The 19048-nt window shown below is 42.0% G+C and overlaps 1 protein-coding gene across 1 annotated transcript in view; it reads left to right on the plus strand.

Moving 5' to 3' along the window:
* Positions 1-19048, plus strand: part of NEK10 (NIMA related kinase 10) — a 118237-nt gene that overhangs the window by 52313 nt on the left and 46876 nt on the right. The window contains 2 exon segments of the mRNA XM_023752910.1: positions 10223-10352; positions 11323-11393. Coding sequence (XP_023608678.1) covers positions 10223-10352; positions 11323-11393 — 201 coding nt within the window.

Here is a 19048-nt window from a genome sequence, read left to right on the forward strand (position 1 = left end):
AGAATTCAGAACGAATCTTCTCAAGGGAGGATGGATATTATCTATAAATAAGTGTCATTTAAAACTCTGCCCCTGTGTCTGGACAGGTTCCACTGGGGAGTCTCATGCCTACACTGCCTACCCCTGGCCCATGCCTGACATTGCAGGAAGCCTCTTCCTCCAGGTGCAGGTGGCAATGTCCCTCTAGCACCGTGTCTAAAGAAAGCTTAGCGTTGCGCTTACTTTAAAGGAGAAATGTTTAAAGGAATCCCATTGTTTATTGAAGGGTGCATTAGGATCTAAGAAGCATTAAATTGATAACTGACACAGTAAGTAGCTCTGGGGTTGACCAGCACACCCAGCACGGGACACCAGTAGAATACGGCTGCCCCACTGCGTGGCCTGGGCAATGCCTTGACTCCTCCCACACAGTAGGTGTTCTATTTCTCTGTGCCTTCAGCATTGGTACATCTCAGGAGTGTCTTTTTGAATTGTGAAAACAAAATCATCCTTCAGTTCAATTCTGAATGGACTCAGCATAATTAGGGGAGAGCAGGAGCTGTGGTTTGATTGGGTTTCGATTTATGTTGAGATATTGGGAGACCTGGAATTTTCCTCTTGGCATTGTAGCCACTGGGTATCTCTCAACCTGACAGTCACCTAATGGAAGTGCTTTTTTTTTTTTTTTAAAGCTTTGCGGAATTAAACTGGGAAAGGGAAGGGAAGGGAAGAGAGATGTGCATGTTTATCATCTTACCTGTCCCTTATGTAGACATCCCAGCGCTTACTTGTTGGGAGTAGATGACTTAAATCCTTTTCCATGTGATATGGTAGGAGCCTTCATCAGGGGCATTGTCCCCAGGGACAATGCAGAAAGCCAGGGCAGAGCAGAAACATGGCATGCATGAGGGGAAGGCCCATGGCGCTGGGGTGGGCACCCCACTGTTCTGTGTAATGGTCATGCCATGTTCTGTGTAGTATGTAAGCATTTTGCAAAGGGATCTATAGCTTCCTCCCTTTCAGATGTTATGACAGAACTTGCTTGGAAGTGAGTCTGACTGACTAATAAAATAATAACAGGTCACACGTGAAGAACAGAGATAACAACAGTGATGCGGGTAAACGGGAAGAGGAAAGAGTTGGGGAAGCCGGAGGATGTAAACAGTGGGGAAATAGGGAGGCAAATCACCATGTCAGAGGCCGTCTTCTCACTGTGTCCTCACATGTTGGAAGGGACAAGAGAGCTTTCTGGGATTTCTTTTGACAAGGCACTAATCTTACTCATGGGGGCTCTGCCTTCATGACCTGATCATCTTCCAAAGGCCCTCCTCCTAACTCCATCACCTTGGAGGTTAGGACCACAACATACCAATTTTGGGGGAACACAGACATTTAGTCCATAATAGTAGTCTTTATATTTATAACTAGAGGCCCGGTGCATGAAATTCATGCACAGGGGGCGGGTGTCCCTCAGCCCAGCCTGCGCCCTCTTGCAGTCCAGGACCCCTTGCTCCTTACCGCCTGCCTGCTCGCTGCTCCTTACCGCTTGGCTTGCTGCTCCTTAGTGCTGCCTCTGCCGCGGAGACAGGAGAGGTTCCTGCCACCACCGCTGCACTCGCCAGCCATGAGCCTGGCTTCTGGCTGAGTGGCGCTCCCCCTGTGGGAGTGCACTGACCACCAGGGAGCAGCTCCTGCATTGAGCGTCTGCCCCCTGGAGGTCAGTGCGCATTATAGCGACTGATCATTCTTCCGTTCAGTTTATTTGCATATTAGGCTTTTATTATATTGGATAGTTTCTGCTTTATTTTTTAATTCTTTTTAAAATTTCTTCTGCTTTATTTTTATATAATTTAATGCAGATATGTATAGGTCATGAATCTTTATTTTCAGTTGTACCTTTTATCAATGAGAAGTGGCTAGTGTACTAAATACTTCTTTGTTTGCTTGTCTCAAATATTTTCTTTGTTTTAATTTAGTATTGTGAATTCTCGTTTTTGTTTTGGCCTTCAGTCACTTCTCTTATTTCTTATTGTGGTACTGAATCTGTAATGACTGTCTGGAATTCTTGGACCTTTCTTGGGAATGACCTGTTTTTCTTTCCCAGACAATGAATCCATTCACAAAGCTTGTTAGTTTATACTTTTTATGCATTTGAGAAAGGAGAGGAAACTTTTAAAGAGATCTAGTTATCCATTTAAAAGCACCAAACTGTTCAGTGTTGGTACAATAAATTAAGGCGACAATTTCTAAATGTGGTAAACAAAACAACGTACAATCCTTATTTCACTTTCTCTGTTTCCCTTTTCTTAAAGCAAAGTACAATCCTTATTTCACTTTCTCTGTTTTCTCCCATTTAAACTGCGGACATCCGAGGAAAGGGCCGAGTATAAATTATTTGAGTAAATACGGCATTCTGGGCCTTATATTTTGAAAATATGTTGCATTTCCTGTTTCACGGGAAAGGAAACAAAGTACAAAGAGCATATCTCACAGGGTCATTCCGTTCAGCCACCAGGTTCTTTGCTAAGTTGATTTATTCTCTCTATGGAGCTGGCATCCATGGGCTACACTGAGAGCAGTTAATCCCTGAGTGGAACACAATAAATTGGGATCTGTGTAAGGTGCTTTATTTCTTTGTTTTGAAGATCTGTTATTGTACTGAAAGAGAGAAGGGACTCTTTTCATAAAGATCAGATTATGAAGATGAATTTTAGCAGTGTTGGGAATATGGACATTTTCAAGGACGAAGCTTCAGTAGGAAGTAAAAGCTGCCGGCCTCCATTTCAGTGACTTGAGTAAGAGAAGAGAAGTAGAGGTAGATCATTTAGCTCCTTGCCAACGGGAGGAGGGAAATTAGCAATTTAGTACAGGTACAATGGTAGCAAAAACGGACCCTCATTCTTTAACTTTTGCCCAGAAATCTAAGAGTCACGCACTGGACAGTTGCTTTGTTAGAAAAAAAAAAACTTAATTTTTAGTCAGGGTAGTAGAGATAACAGCAAATTATGGCAAACCAGAATGTCAGCCAAACAAAGTGGCAAGGAAAACATGTTTCTTGTCATGTTCGTTACAGATAGTAGAGAACAGTTGTGATAAAATATGGCTTAAAACTCCTCCTCTTTTGCTCTTGAAAATCTTTTTCTTCTTTATTCCATCTATAATTTTTTAAAGCTACACTCTGATTTTAGGGAAACTACTGTAAAGATGCTTCATGTGTAGCCTTGGACTTGATGTTATATCATGCTATTGTTTTTTTAGCTCGTTGTCAACCAGACAGTCATTATCAAACATGCTCCGGCCATGGATTTTCCATGTTTTAATCCCTCCTTCCCATCTCCCCATATCAACTTCCCAGGCATCTCTGCAGGGTTTCAGTAATGGCAGATATTGGCCTCAGGGAAGACTCATTGGGTGAAAGAAACTTCTCTGTACTCCTGATAGCACACTGGCTCTGTGCTTCTTATTGACAGCTTGCTTTGTTGGGGTTTCGCAAATGGTTTACTTATCGGGGATAGTGAGAGACTGAAATCATTCCTGAGAAAGCCGTCAGAGGTTACGGCCAGAGGTTTTTCATATATTCGGAGTTATGGAACTATGGAACGTCTATTTAAAAGATGAAAGAGGAATGCATTTTTTTTTTCTTTTTCAGCCACGGAAGTGTGCAGATTTCGGATGTATTTGCCCAGCATTTTATGAGGAAATACAGTGGGGATTCAGTCTAAGAAATCTATAACTAAAAAGAATGAATTCTAAAGAGTGACTTTGAAAAATGTGCTAGCTCTCTTTTAGAATAAAAACCCTTTATTTTGTCTAAAAGTCTTAAACAGAAAATAGGTTCTAATAGTCTATCAAAGTAGTACCTCATCAGAAATTGTTGATATGCTCACCAATTTGTTTTCGAGTAGAATGCTATCTAATTTTAAATATAATGTTGAATATAAGGTAGGCATCAACGTTATATTTCCATATGCTTAGAAATACGGAAAAGTGAATTTAATCTTTGTTTTAAAACGGTGTATGTATCTGTCATTAAGATGTTTTAAACCTAATTGATGGGCACAGCATTCCAGAGCAAGAATATGTCTTACAAACTGTTTTCTTATGGAGGTGAGAACAAGACCTCCAAAGGGGAAATAGCTGCTTGATGCCACAGAACAGTTAAATGTACACTTTTTCTTTTAAATAATGATTTTCTTCATAGCACTTATTAACTTTTATTTATTTACTTACATGTCAGTTGTCTGCCTTAGTAGAATGGAAGCTCCATGAGGCCAGGGATTTTTTTTTTTTTAGTGTGTTCTGTTCACTGCTATGTCCCCAACACCTGCAACAGTGCCTGGCACATAGTAAGTGGCCAATACATATTTGTTGAATAAATGAAAATATGACTAAGGAGCAATAGTGCTTTTAGAATTTGGTGTCAGGCCATCTGTGTTTGCTGGCTTGGTAAGAGAAGGTTTCACGCAATAGGTAGCACCTGATCTATACGATAAAGAATGGCATTGCTCGGGGATAAAGAGAGAGAATGTGCTAGATAAGGGTTGCCATGAAATAGGAGTGAAGATCAGAAGGATTTAAATGTTAATGTAATTGACATGGATGGGGCAGGGTGAGAGCAGGCCATCACTAGTGTTTTGAGATCACACGTACTTTTCTCAAACTGGACCCGCTGGAAAAGACAGCCTGGCACCACTGTTAATCACTACAGACTTTTTTTCACTGAGGGTGGTAAAAGTTCTTGCCCTACTTGACTTTGACTTGAATAGGCCAAAGGTCAAATATGTGTTTGTCCACTCAGACCTCGTCAGGATTCAGGAATATGACAGTCCCATCCTCACTACTATGTCTGCCGTGCTGCCTGGTTTTTATCTAACCCACTTATTGTCACAACCCCCACGAAAGGTGACAGATTTCTCTGTAGAATAACGATGATGCCACTTTGCATTTGTATTTTTCATTCTTAATAAATTGCAGTGTCAGATAAAATGATCTAGAATCAATTGTGCCATCTGTGCAACATTCACTCACCCTAGTGGGGAGATGAAATTGAACGTAACTTGACATTTCATTTTCTAGTAAAATGCTCTTCCACATAAGACGCTTATCTAGCTTAAAGAAGTGTTGCATTAATCAATGAAATAATGGGTCAGTTTTAGTTTTAAGCAGCATCTACCACTATTCATGGGAAGTGTATTGATAATTCTTCCACCTAGAGTGTCTTGCCCCACTAGTTCATACAGTGTTACTTAGGGGTCTGAATAATACACCTCCCGAATCCACAGGAGGCGGGCGACCCAAGGGGAAATTTTGGCATCTAGAAACCAGTCATGGCCCACCTCGACCTATGGAACTCATGAGGCTATTCTGATGGGTCATAGTCCACTTTACTTATTATTATTTAACTAAAATGTTTACAGATAATATATGGTCATTGCAAAAATTGGGGCTGGACTTAACATGTCACATAGATGTATTTCACATATATATGTATTTAAAACAACTTTTATACTTAAAAGTTTATATTTAAAGTGCTTATATTTAAAATAACTTTCTAATCATTGATTTCATTGGTGTTAGAACACATCAATACATGTCTGTATGCAAGATGAGAGAAATGTGATGCTTTTAGAGAAATATAAATACGCGGCTATCCTTATTTTTTTCTAAAGTAAGTGCAGAAAACCACATTTAATGCTTAAGCAGCTTTTCATGTGCCTTTCTGTAAGAAGGATGACTTGAGCACTAACCAAGGAGAGGACACAAAGAATATCGCTACTGGAATACAATACAAGATTCCCAATGAAATTGGAATTTTAAATGAATAACTGAGTTTTTTTGGTTTATGTCCAAACATTGTATTTTTTAGTATAAATACATCCCAGATGTTGCAAATTTTTAGTAATTGAAATTTAGCTGGTGATCTGGGTTTTTACTGGCTAAGGCTGCCAACCCTAGATGCAATGTAGGTCCGCAGACTCTAAAATCTGTGATGCAGGTGTGGCCTGTTTCCTTCAGTGGCATGCCCATGGGTCTTGAATGTGTCATCTAATTCTCCTTTCTCCCTGTAAGAACTTTGTGTTTAGAACAAACTTAAACCTATGTAGATATCAAATCTCTGTAATTATCTGCCTAATGGCACCAGGTATCTGTGAGTTGAGAATATTTCAGTGGTGCTGGCTACAGAACCTTTCAAGATAGGACTTTCCGAGTCTAACAGCTTCCAGAATGGTGTTACCCATTGGCTATTCCTAACTGTGGCTCTCTGAGGCATGAATCAGTGCACTCCAAATTGATCTAGCTTCTACTAGTCTCCCCATGAACACACACGGCATATTGTAGTGTGTGTTCATCACCCCATCACCCAAGCCAAAAACTCGGGAGCCTGAAAGATGAGAGGGTCTTCCCCTTCCCTTATCCTCCTCCCCATGTGCAGTCAGTCCTGGGGGTTTCCTCTTCTCCCATTTCCTTGGCCACCACATTAATGGAGATTCATTCTTTCTGTCCCTCCTCCAGCTCAGTCCCTCCCGCCTCCATAGAGGAGAGCACCACTGGGCTGATCAGAATGCCCCCTAACTTCTGTGGCTCCAGTGGGACTAGACATAGTCCATCAACGCCTTTAGGTACTTTCAATACTAGGGCCTCATAGGAAAAGATCAGAACACGGATGGATCTTGCAACTACATGCGTCATTCTGCCTAGAGTCCTTTTTGCTGAGCTCTGCTCATCTCACCAAGTGTCTGAATATCATATTGCTCACTCCTTCCCAGAAAATGCACCCAGGCACTTATTCCCCCTGAGTCTTCCCAACTTCCCACATCCCCTTTGATTTTCATTGCCTTCCATCCCGCCATAGTGATTGTTGTCTGAGCCATTTCTCAGAATCATTTTACCCAGCCTCAGCAGCCATAAACATGCACTGACAGGCACACACACATGCACGCATATGTGCACACACACTATGCATGTGTGTGTTTTGGCCATCCTATAATGCTAAATGCTTTACGTGGAATCATTCCGAGATACGACACAATTTACTTTTCAGTCTAAATAAACTGTAGTTATTGGCATATAGTCTTAATTACGTCACTTCAGATTTTTATCCTCATGAATTCATATGGATTTTTGCCTTCTTGACTGAGCAAATAGCGGATCTTGTGTTCTCAGCAGATGGTTTATATTCTTTCGGAATTTACATTTTAGTTTCTCTTTCAGTTAACAATAAGTTAGTTCTCTCTCCTCTGTTCTGAAGGCAGTCTAGGGAGATGAATGTTTGATAGCCAGAACCAGGGAACTAAATGTACTTTTTAATAGACTGAGATTAATACATTGCTGGGAGATGCAAAAATCCCTTTTCTATCTTGACTCAGTGAAGCAAATATTGTGGGGTGAGTTATTTCAATAAGAGAAACTTGTCTCCAAACATTTAGTCTTGACTATGTCCCAAACTCCTCAGAGTCCTTTTATTAGTATTTTCTAACATTTGCTGAGGAAATTTTTTAATTTATTGGTTTTCTCAGAAAACCTGCATTAGTTTGCCAGGGCCTGTAACGAAATAACACAGACAGGGTGGCTTGAAGAACAGAAATTTATTTTCTTACAGTTCTGAAGGCTAGAAGTCCAAGATCAAGATGTGGGTAGATTTGTTTTCCTCTGAGGCCTCTCTCCTTGGCTTGCAGGTGGCCGCCCTCCTGCTGCCTCTTCACATGGTGGTTCTGTGTACACACATTCCAGGTGTCTCTTCTTCTTCTTAGGACACTAGTTATATTGGATCAGGACCCATCCTAATGGCATCTTCTTAATTCAGTCCTCTGCTATATACCAGTTCTCTAATCACGGTTACATTCTGAGGTACTGGGAGTTGGGACTGCAGCATATACAATTTGGGGGGCAAAGTTCAGACTGTATAACAGAACATTTTATTGTGTCTTCTAAATATCAGGTTCTGTTTCCAGTTTGTCATTACTTTTAGTTGTAATTCTGAAACTCTTAGCTTAGAGATTAATTGAAGTTGGATCTCAGAAGCAAAGTGATCGTTAGCAACTGTGTTGTCTTTCTTTTCTTATTCTCTTCCAGAGAAGTGATTCTCGGTCTTTTTGAGGGACCCCTGGACAGCGTTGAGAATCTGATGAAAGCTATTATATCAGTCAACTTTGACAACCTATCTCAAAACTTAGTGGTTTAATATAATAACCTTCCCCGACTCCCAATACACTGCGGGCTGGTCCCAGCAGGGACTGCGCTCATATGGTTGCCAATGGCTTGCATTCATAGGGTTTTCAAGAGCAGAAAGAGAGAGTGAGTTCCAAAGAGGGTGTTTTCCAAGTATCTCTCTGCATCACTTTTACTGACGCTTCCTTAGCCAAAGCAAATCATATGGTCCAGCCAAGATCGGAGGGGCGGAGAAGCAGGCTCCCTCTCTAGATGGGAGGACCCCGAAGCCTGTGGAAAGGGGGCATGCCTGTGAGAACGGGAGGAGTTTGTGGTCTCCAGTGAGAAGGAGGAGGAGATGTAATGGTGAGAAAAGTAAACGGAGTACACTCTCTTCTTACAAATGTTTTCCCCCACATTGCGGAATTATCTTTTGAGGAGAAATGAACTGTCTGCAGAGAAGTCCAGACGCTGCTGTGGAGAGTGACTGGAGAAGGGCCCTGGGGCCGTGGTGGGCACAGAGCATCTGCTTCATGAGTTCTTGGAAACAGGAAGCACATCTCTTGCGTTCTCAGTAGATAACAACATGAGGAATTTGTCTGTGGGGAGCCAAGGGCATCTTCCTCTTGAGGACATTATTTCTTGTAAGGCATGTTTTTTTAAATGTGAGCAGTTGATCAGGTGGTAACAAGGGACCCCTGTTTAGTCGCTTAGGACCAGCAGGGTCCTGCAAATCACCCCCGATTCCCCTTTTGCCATGTGATTGAATTGAAAACCACCAAATATGACAGTGCTTAGCTCCGGGACTAGGAGTCACACTTTCCTCTGCAAATACATAATGGGAATCTTACACCAGGAATTCCCATAATAGCACAAGAATAGCGGCTCCTTGGTTATTCTTAGCAGTCAGTACTGAATTATACCTACTCTGTTCTGACATTGATTTATCAATATGTTTAAACCTTAACTTACTGTCCAAGTTAACCATTGATCCCCACTCCATTAATTTAGAGGGCTTAGCACAGTCCTAAGTATATGCTGTAGGACTGAATTATCAAACTACTCTATTTGGGGTGTGTGGGTTTGACACTTTGCTAAATTTCATTCTACAAATATGATAGAGGAAACTTCTATTAGTCCAAAATATCTAAGGGGACAACATTCCCCTCCACATTAAAAAGAAAAGAAAAACATGTCAAACGTGTCCCTCACAGCTTAACCTCGTTTAAAGGCTGCCAGCATCCTTGTCCAGATCGGAAATATAGTTTCAGAGAAGCTGACATGATGGGTGTTGTCATTTCCTGCAATGTATTTAAATGTAGTTTTCCACCTATTTTATATATTAAGTTGAATAGCAAAGGAAAGTGCTGTATCAGTTAGTTTTTTCCAAAAAAATGCTGCGTTAGGAACCACCGCAAAACCTTAATGGCATTCGACAACAAGCATTTACTGTCAGACTCACAGGTCTGGGTCTTCTGGGCTGGTTCTGCTTCAGGCTGCAGGTTTATGGGTTGTCTGGGCCAGGTCTGCTCCACGTGTCTTATTATGGGCTCAGGCCGGAGAGGCAGCAACTACCTGGGTAATCCTCTTCTAGAAGCTCCTAGAGGGACAAATGGAAGCCCTTGAACCTGTTTGGACTGAGACCTGATCTGGTGCACGGTCCCTTCCACATGGCCTTGGCCAGAGCCAGGCAACGCAATCACAACCAGAGGCAGGAGTGGGTAACAAAGACTGCCTACTAAGAGGCCAGGGTGAGATGTACAAAACTTCCAGAACAGAAAAGAACGGGGGCCAGTGATTCCATGCACCACAGAGGGGTGGTGGTTTCTGGAAATAATAACTTCCCTGGACACCTGGTAGGCAGTGTTTATGGTCAGCTGAAGTCTAGTGCTTGAAATGGAATCGCTTGCTTGTGCTTGTGGTTCATCCAAGTCTGGACGAATTCAAAGATACTTTTTAATGCGTGTACTTGAAATAGTGATAAACGGTTTCACTTGTTTTCCTTGTATCTCCAACTATAGCTTAAAAATTGGACTTCTTTCTGAACTGACCTCTCCGCTTTTCAGTGTCTATTAACATCCTCATTTTCGTTCAGCCCTGAGGTACTGAAGAGTGAGCCGTACGGGGAGAAGGCTGACGTCTGGGCCGCAGGCTGCATCCTGTACCAGATGGCCACGCTGAACCCCCCCTTCTACAGCTCCAACATGCTCTCCCTGGCTACAAAAGTAAGCAAGCGTGGGAGGCAACAGGGCCTCCTGCTGCTGACAATGCCACTCCTTTTCTGCTTAAATAGAACCTTGTGACATCAATAAAACTCTCAACAGCAGACATTGATTTTTCCCCAAAAAATGTTTTTATTGATTTTTAGAGAGAAGGGAGAGGGATAGAGCAATAGAAACATCGATGAGCTCAACCACTGAGCCACACCAGCCAGGCAGCAGGCATAGCTTTATTAACCACATGCTCCAGTTTATTTTCCCTCCTTTCTTCTAAATCTACATCATGTGCTATGGCACATTTCCCCCTATAATTGCGTTTATTTATAATAGAAAATTATAAAATAAGTATATCAAATTACTTTTTGGTCTATTCTTTTTTTATTTAAATCTTTATTGAAAGTATTACATATGTCCCATTTTTTCCCCCATTGACCCCTTCTAGGCTGCCCCCCCCCACCCTTCTTCTCTGCACACCCCACCACCCAGGCCTTCACCACCCTATTGTCTGTGTCCATGGGTTATGCATATATATATACAAATTCTTTAAATTCTTTTGGTTGATCACATCCACCTACCCACTCACCCCCACCTTCCCTTTGCAATTTGGTCTGTTATTCTTAATTGAAGTTTGGACTACCCATGATCCAACATAACATAACATAACATAACATAACATAACATAACATAACATCATATCACATCACATCACATCACATCACATCTTATATTACCCTCCACATCATTCATATGAATCTGAGGTTAACTTTTTAGCTCAGCTTGAAGAACATAATTCCAAGCTAAAGAACTACTTAATTGATGTCAATTTTGTATTTGTTGGAATGCTTTTGCTCCTGATTAGAATTTGTGCACAAAGTTACAATGCTTACGGGGTAACTCTCGTGTGGTGGCCAAGCATTACTGCTCAAAAATATCAATGTCCCTTCGTTCCCGTCACTCCACTGCGTTTGTTTTGCAGATAGTGGAGGCGGTGTATGAGCCAGTGCCAGAAGGCATCTACTCTGAAAAAGTGACAGATACCATCAGCAGGTAATTAGGCTCCCAACTTTGAACATACAGGGATCCTCAAGAAATACCTCACATCTACAAAGATTTCCTTTGTAAATATTCATGCGGAGGGAGGGCTCCCAAATAATCTAAACCTAGAAAAATATTTTGTATCATCAATAATAGTGACCATTTGGAAGCCATGAAATGTCCAAGAGGAAGTAGTGCATTCACTTGAAATATTACGCAGCCACTAGAATGATGACTCTGAATGCTTTGTTTCCACTTGTAAAACACATGCAGTATGATCCTAAGTACAGCAGGATGTAACGTTGTTTATAACTATGACAAAAAGTTTAAAAATGTGGCATAAATGTGGAAAAAGGCTGGACAGGAATATATGAAATGGAAAAGGGTTATGTTAGATAAAATTATAAGCATTTTTCATTTCTGGTTTTAAATCAGTAATGTTGTATTGTATAATACATTTTCAAAGAAAGTTGGGAAGAATTTTTCTAGCTACCAATATAGTAGGAGTTTAATGAAAGGCATTATCCCTTTGCAAAGTTCTGACCCCACAGGGCTTGTCCCAGCTGACCCCGCCCCTCTCCCCTCTCACTTTTCCTCTTTTCTCTCCCTTTGGACCTTTGACCTTGCTATTCCCCCTTTCTGGAACTCTCTTCTCTGAAGCATGCATGGCACAGGCCTTCACTTCCCTTGGGTTTCTGCTGAGCTGTCCTGTGTCAGGAAGCCAGCCCCACCCTCAGCCTTTCTGCACCCTCTCGTGCCCTTGCCTGCTCTCTAAAGCTCACAGCGCCCATCCCCCTGACGTGTTGTGCCTGTGTATGCGGACTTGTCTCTTTATTGTCTCTCTGTCCTCACCGGACTCCACAAGAGCAGGGACTTCTTCAGTTTAGCTCACAGCTGTTCCATGCCCAAAGCAATGACTGGCACAGTGTAGCGCTTAACTAATTAAATACTGGTTGTACGAATAAATGACTCTCATTTATCTGGCTGATTGTTATTTCTGGACCATTTTAAGTACTTAAGTTGGCCCAAGATGACTTCTCTGCCCCATTGAGCTGAGTCAAATTCTCATTATTATGATGGAAACCCTAGAGTCACCTCCGATAGACTCTATCCATGCCCCTGCCCGATTCCCGTCCAGCTCGGTTCTGTGTCTGCCCCAGCACTGAGCAGCATCTCTGGGGGGATGTCATAGACATATTACCGTGGCTGTGCCCCTTCCCCTTTGTCTCCCCTCCCAGCCCGTTGTTTGGCAGTAATAGGCACTCCTCACATGTTTGCAAGGTTACATCTGGAGTCTCTCCTTGTGCAGCGCAGTGCTGTCCTGCTGGACACTAAGAGCCCCAGGCCCAGCTCGGGCCGAGCTTCACTAACTACAGACTCTGAACAAACCATTTGACCACTCTTTCTGCATCTCTGTTTCCTCATTTAGTAAAATGGGGATCCTAGTCGCACCAACCTCATCAGGCTGGTGTGCTGATTACACAGGGAATATATTGTTAATATTACAGGAAATGAGCTGAAACCCCTTCCTGAATCATCTGAATTCTGCATGACTTGGATCGTGCCTTGTTGCTAATGAATCCAGACAAATGTATTTAAACTGCTCATCTTCACAGTCTGTCCCCGTTCTCTGCTGTTTTTTTGTGAAGTGCCTTAAAAATCCAAGTCTCCGGAGTTGTCAAGACAGGAGTACCAGACGTACTCGTTTTACTTCTCCTTTTCATAGGTATTTGATTGCCACAAGGGGCCGGGGAGGGATAGTGCAGAGAAAAAGAACGGAGACATTATTCTGATTTTGTGGCACCGGGCAAACAGAACCATAATTTGCTTCTGACAGGCTCCCCGGCTATTGGTACCCATGCCTCTTGGGGCTAAGAGGCTGCGGCAGAGTCATATATCAACATTGTCATGAAAAGGTTAAAAGCATCAGTAGGTTCTGGAATTAACTGAATTCATCTTCCTCCTCTTCCACTCATCTGAACATTCCCAGCCCCACTTTCCCCCCCTGTGCTGTGTGGGTAGCAATGGCAACTACTCATGGGCTCACTTCAAAGCCTGAATAAGATAATGCTTCTGATGCTCTTTGCACAGTACCCAGCAGATAGCAAGCACTCAATAAAACCAGCTATCGCTATTAATAACAATATTATGTGTGGAATTAAGTATATAAAACCAATTGTGATAAATGTGATGCAGGGCAGCAAAGGGGCAATAAGAGATTACAGAGGAATTTGGCCTGGTCTGGAGATTTGAGGAAAATTACTATGAAGAAGGGATATGTAATCTGGACCGGAACAACTCTCAAATAGTAAACAGAGTAGAGAAAGCATTTCATAGACGGGCATCTGTGAAAGCTTTCCTGGGGGAAAGAGCTTGTTAGTTTGAGGAACTGAAAGACATTGATGATGGAGCGTGTTAAGTACGGGAGAGAATAATGAGCACATGATTGGGACTGGGGGCGGGGGGGCAGATTGGCCAGGTCCTATAGGCCACAGTGAGAGTTTGGAATTTTTATCTCGAGTACTGAGGAGAGGACTAAAGGGCCATTAACAGGATGGGCACTGTGAAAATTTCCTCCTTAGCACAGATCAGGGGGGACAGACTGGAGGAAAAGATTGTGGAAGGGAGAGGAAGGCCCAGGTGCTCATTGAGAGCTGATGGTGGCTTTGACCGGAGTGGGGTTGGTGTTGACAGAGAGAAGTGGGGTTGTCTCCTCTGTAGGCTGGAAATTGAGTCAACAAGTTTGGGGTACAGTCATAAGAGGATTAAAAATGCTTTAGTTAACTGGGACAGTGTAGTGCCATTGAAAAAATGAAAGCAATTGGATTTGTTCTGTGGAACTTCAGAAAATGGAGCCAAGATCATGGAGAAGAGAGTCCTAGGAGGCCAAGGTCAGCTCACCATTAGGAAGTAAGTGTCAGAATTAGAGGCTCACACCATGGAACAGGCTGCTCGGTGGGTAGTGTCACCGGAATGTTTAAGAGAATGAATGATCACTATTAAGAGATTCCAGATTAAATGTTTTTGAGGATAATTTTTATTCAAAATAATAAGATGCCATAAGAAGAACTGACAATTAGTTTTATAACTGACTATAAATTAAGATTGCAGCATGCATTCTGTAACAGATGTTGTTTTCATTTAAAGTTATTCAAGACTCATTGTCTGGGTTCACATCACAAATAAAGTTTTATCTTTAGAAAATTTGACACACACACAAAAACAAGATCAGTCATGGGTTGCTTGCAGTCACATATTTAATTTGCTTTGGATTTTTAGACTTTAAAAATTTAGTTCCCAAAGAATTAGGGAACAAATTCAATTTCCTGTTTTCCTTGGGAAATTGGTACCAGGGACACATCAAGGCAGAAGTGTTTTTAATGATCATTTATGACTCAGCAAACCAGGCTCAGAGCCAGTCACTAGTACTGTTGTAGAGCTTTTGAAATACAAGACAACCATTGATGGGAAAATTCACTAGACTCATTCTTAATTTTCAACGTGTTGTTTCTGATCATACATCTGCTGTACCATCTTCTCACTTTTACTTCCTGCATCTTGTCAACTAGAGCCCATACAGTTTGTTTTCCTGTTTGTTGAGGTAGTAGAAAGTGGTCATTGGAACCTTTTTTCTTTTTCTTAACAGGCTTTTAAATTAGGAAAATATCTTAGCAACCCTGAAGAGTTCGGGGCAGAAAATAAATACATTTCATTGCTCTGCACAGTATCAGCATTACAACTTTTACCTTGCAGTAGACTGTCAAGGGAGTATTGTCTGTTTACTTTTGAAAAAGGAAGAACATTTCTTATTATGCACAAAATATTCCAATTGCCTTATTTTTCGCTGTCTCTGCCTGGTTGCATAAGCTGGCTGGCCCTTTGTTTCCCAGGCAGTGGGGAGACTAACAGAGTTAATGCTTTCAGCTCTTCTGAGGACAAATTGATCGTTACATTTTTCACCCCACCTTCAACTCTTTGCTTCTTTAAACATGAAATGAGTACAACTTAACATTGCAGCCCTCTAATTCTTTCCCTCAGGTCTCAGTGCAGAGTGGGGACAAGGTGGGCAGGCTGATTGGAACATCCCAGATTTTTTTCTAGAACATGACTCCATGCTTATTCGATTCGAGAATCGTCGAAGCATTGGGTTGCTCTTAAGAATTTCTGTGAACTATCTACACAGGGAGACATTTCAAAGCAATGAAGCTAGACTAGAACTTCTGGTAGGAGATATACCTGGTAGTCTCAGTCTGTGGCCGAATAGTTTGGGTATGGACGGTAACTTCTTAAATGTTAGGCTAAGTTATTTAGTTATTTAGTTTGTTTGTTTGTCCACTCACTTGCTGAGTTCCTCTTAGGACCCAGACTCCATTTTACATGCTGGAGGGAGATCATGGCGAAGGTGGACACATGTCCCCCCTCTCAAGAAATTTCCAGTTTCTAGTGGTGAAAGAGACCATTACAATACAATAATTATAGTTGTTTTAAGTACTTAAATATAGACAGTGCAGTGGGAACATATCAAAGGGAGACAGTGAGTCTACCCCAGGGTGTTCTGAAAAGTCTTACTGATAGAGACTTGCAAAAGAGTGGGATTTTGGTAAGCAGTTAATGGATGTGGTTTAGGAAAGGGCAGATACCATCAGCAAAAAACAGATTCAAGCAGAAGGGATAAAATGAGTAAAGAAATGGGAGCATAGAAAAGCCATGGGCTATTTGGGAAAGTACAGGGAGGAGCATTTGTTGTGTTGCTGGGGCAGAGGGAGAAGAGGAGGCGAGGCGGTGGAGAGAGGTAAGGGACAGTTCAGGAGGGGCTTGTATGGCATGCTGGGAATTTTCATTTTGTCCAGTTGGGCCACTGAGGGGCTATTGAGCAGTTCTGAGCAGAGGAGCGACGTAATCAGTTTTGGAATATTATTCTGTAGCATTTCGCCATATGGAGCAGAGGTGGGCAAGAGATGAGCATGCCACTGAGGAGATTATTTCAGTAGTCCAAGCAAGTGCTGATGAAATAGGCCAATGGCCCTGGGATCAGAGGGGAAGGATACAGAGTCAGAAATTAGTGAAAAGGCAGAAGCCACAGGACTTAGTGTTGGTTGAATGTCGGAGGGGATGGGAGAGAAATAAAGTTGTGGATTTTCTTTTCCATTTATTAGGCTTTTATAACGTGTCAGCACTTTACGGGGCTGGCTTCATTTCATCACCATGCCAGCTTGATCTTATGGCGATACCATTTTACGGATGGGCTGTCTGAGGCTTAGAAGCGAAGTGTTGCCCAACATCAGAGGGAATGAAGGACGAGCCAGGATTTAAACCCCAGTGAGGTGGCTCAGAGCCTTCAGACCTAATTATGATGCTAAAGTGTACCCCCTGGATGGCAAATGCAGGATGGGAAGTAATTTGGGAGAGAAGGGGATGGATAAATGCCAGAACAGAGGCCATGCTGGTTCCCATTTACCATAATATATAACTATATAATTTGTAAAATTAGTTTATGTTGCCTTTTCAATTAAAAAACAGCAGATAATTAAACTGCCAATATTATGTTGAATTAGTTTAAAAATCTGCAGACTAAGAATTTAGAATATCTGCATTGATGAAAGGCTCAGTTGCTGGGAGCCTTTGTTTTTTACCCCCTCACATAGCAGTCATAACCAACACTAGGTCAACCAAACATTTTTTTTATGAGCTTTAATCCCCTTTGCTAATTAAGTGAGGGTAGAAGAAAAGCCCATCTAGTTAGAAGGTGAACTTCAACACTTGGCTTCTTTTGTGCTTATGAACAAAAGTAAGAAACTTGAACAGAAATTTGTCATCGCCGCACAAAGCCGGCTTTCTGTGCTTATGACCAATGCATGGGGCCTCTGTACTCACATCAGTCCTATGCTCAGGGTAAGGGGCTGCATTTGAGGTCAGCAATTGCATCTTTGAATTGGTCTGTTGGAAGCGAAATATTATGGGACAGGGAACATGTGTGTTGAGGGTTTGGGGCCTCAGCTCATGCTCCCTGCCTCCCTGGCATAGATTCTCAGCCATCTGCTCCAGTCCCCTGGACCTTTACCTGGCCTCCAGCTCCAGCTCCCTGTTTCTGTCCCATCATTGCTGCTGCCCCCTACCTGCTGTGGGAGGCCTGTGTTCCACCTTTACCCTCCTCCCCGTGGGGTGTTGCTGAAGGTAAATAAGGAGGGGTCAGGATGGTTCGTGTGCCCTGCTATGTCTTGGGTCAGGGCCAAGAAGAAGTCATCCCTGACCAGTACCATGGCTGTGTTTAGAGGGTGATTCAGTGGGGTCTCTTGCCCACCTCCAATCCAGGTACCAACTGCATCCTGCTGGCACAGAGGCTGCAATGTTTGGGGTCTCCTATCTACTCTCAGGATGCTGGACTGTGGAAAGGGGAGATTGAGTTCCCACTTCCCGGGGCCCGTAGTTTCATTTTGTACTGGGAACCACACAAATTATATAGCTGGCCCCGTCTCCATGATCTCTCGCCTTCCTTTGTACATAATAAAGTTCATAGACTGAACTTTGTTAAATATGAATTCAGAAGATGTATGTGTTGATCATAACCATAGTAGAAGCCAACTGCCTCAGAACTTAAAAAGAAGTAGCATAAAGATAAAGCATGAAATGGAATGTCTTAAACTCTGATTAAGATGTGTGTAGTTTGCTCATGGTTAATAAACTCAATAAGAAAGAATAATTAACATATTAAAATCTTATTTTGAAGAATAATTGTGTGTAATAATTCTTCAGTTTTGCCTGGAGACATCAGTATAGGCACAACTTGTATTAACTATGGGTTGCTAAATAGAATACAAGATGTGAGAATTAGATCTTTTTCTCAAAATCCAAACAATTTAAATTTTACTGAAAAGCACAAATAACTTTAGTGAAGTTGGTGAATTTGAATTTAAAAATAGAGAAAATATTGCCTAGCTGATGTGGCTCAGTGGTTGAGCATTGACCTATGAACCAGGAAGATATGGTTCGATTCCTGGTCAGGGCTCATACCTGGTCAGGGCACATATAGGGCTCAGTTCCTAGTAGGGGGCACGCAAGGGGCAGCTGATCAATGATTCTCTCTCATCATTGATGTTTCTATCTCTCTCTCCTCTCTTCCTCTCTGAAATCAATACAAATATATTTTTAAAAATAGAGAAAATATTGTAGTGAGTTTCAGAAGCATTTAAGGATGCTAGCCAATGATCTTGACAACTGGTTCCCTGGGCATCTAGTGTTTAGCTGTGACATGAACAATACTCCCTTTAGTAGGCTGATTGATATTTCATACCTCCAACATCATAGAAAGTATTAGTAAGCAATGTGTCAAATTAGCTACTTTAAAAAAAATTATTACAAACAGTTTAAACCTTTTAAGTAACTGGGGTGCATGTTATATCTATGACCTCATGTTTTGAAAGACACTCACTAATTAGGTTTGTTAATATTTGCCACTATACAGCTGGAAAAGGTCAACTTGTGACCCTCTCCCCCCAAACATTTCTTCCTTTGATGCATCAGGGGTGATCATCGGGGACTCTCTCATCAGTTTCTGCCTTTGTTTCACTGACCAGCGAGTTGGTGGCGATTTTAGAAAATAACCAGTTCACACAGGAGAAGATGACTCCATCCGCCTGTCCTGAGGCCCAAGGAGCAGCTTCATGCTC

The sequence above is a fragment of the Myotis lucifugus genome, unplaced genomic scaffold (assembly GCF_000147115.1).
Source record: "Myotis lucifugus unplaced genomic scaffold, Myoluc2.0 scaffold_39, whole genome shotgun sequence".
Classification (NCBI taxonomy): Eukaryota; Metazoa; Chordata; class Mammalia; order Chiroptera; family Vespertilionidae; genus Myotis; species Myotis lucifugus.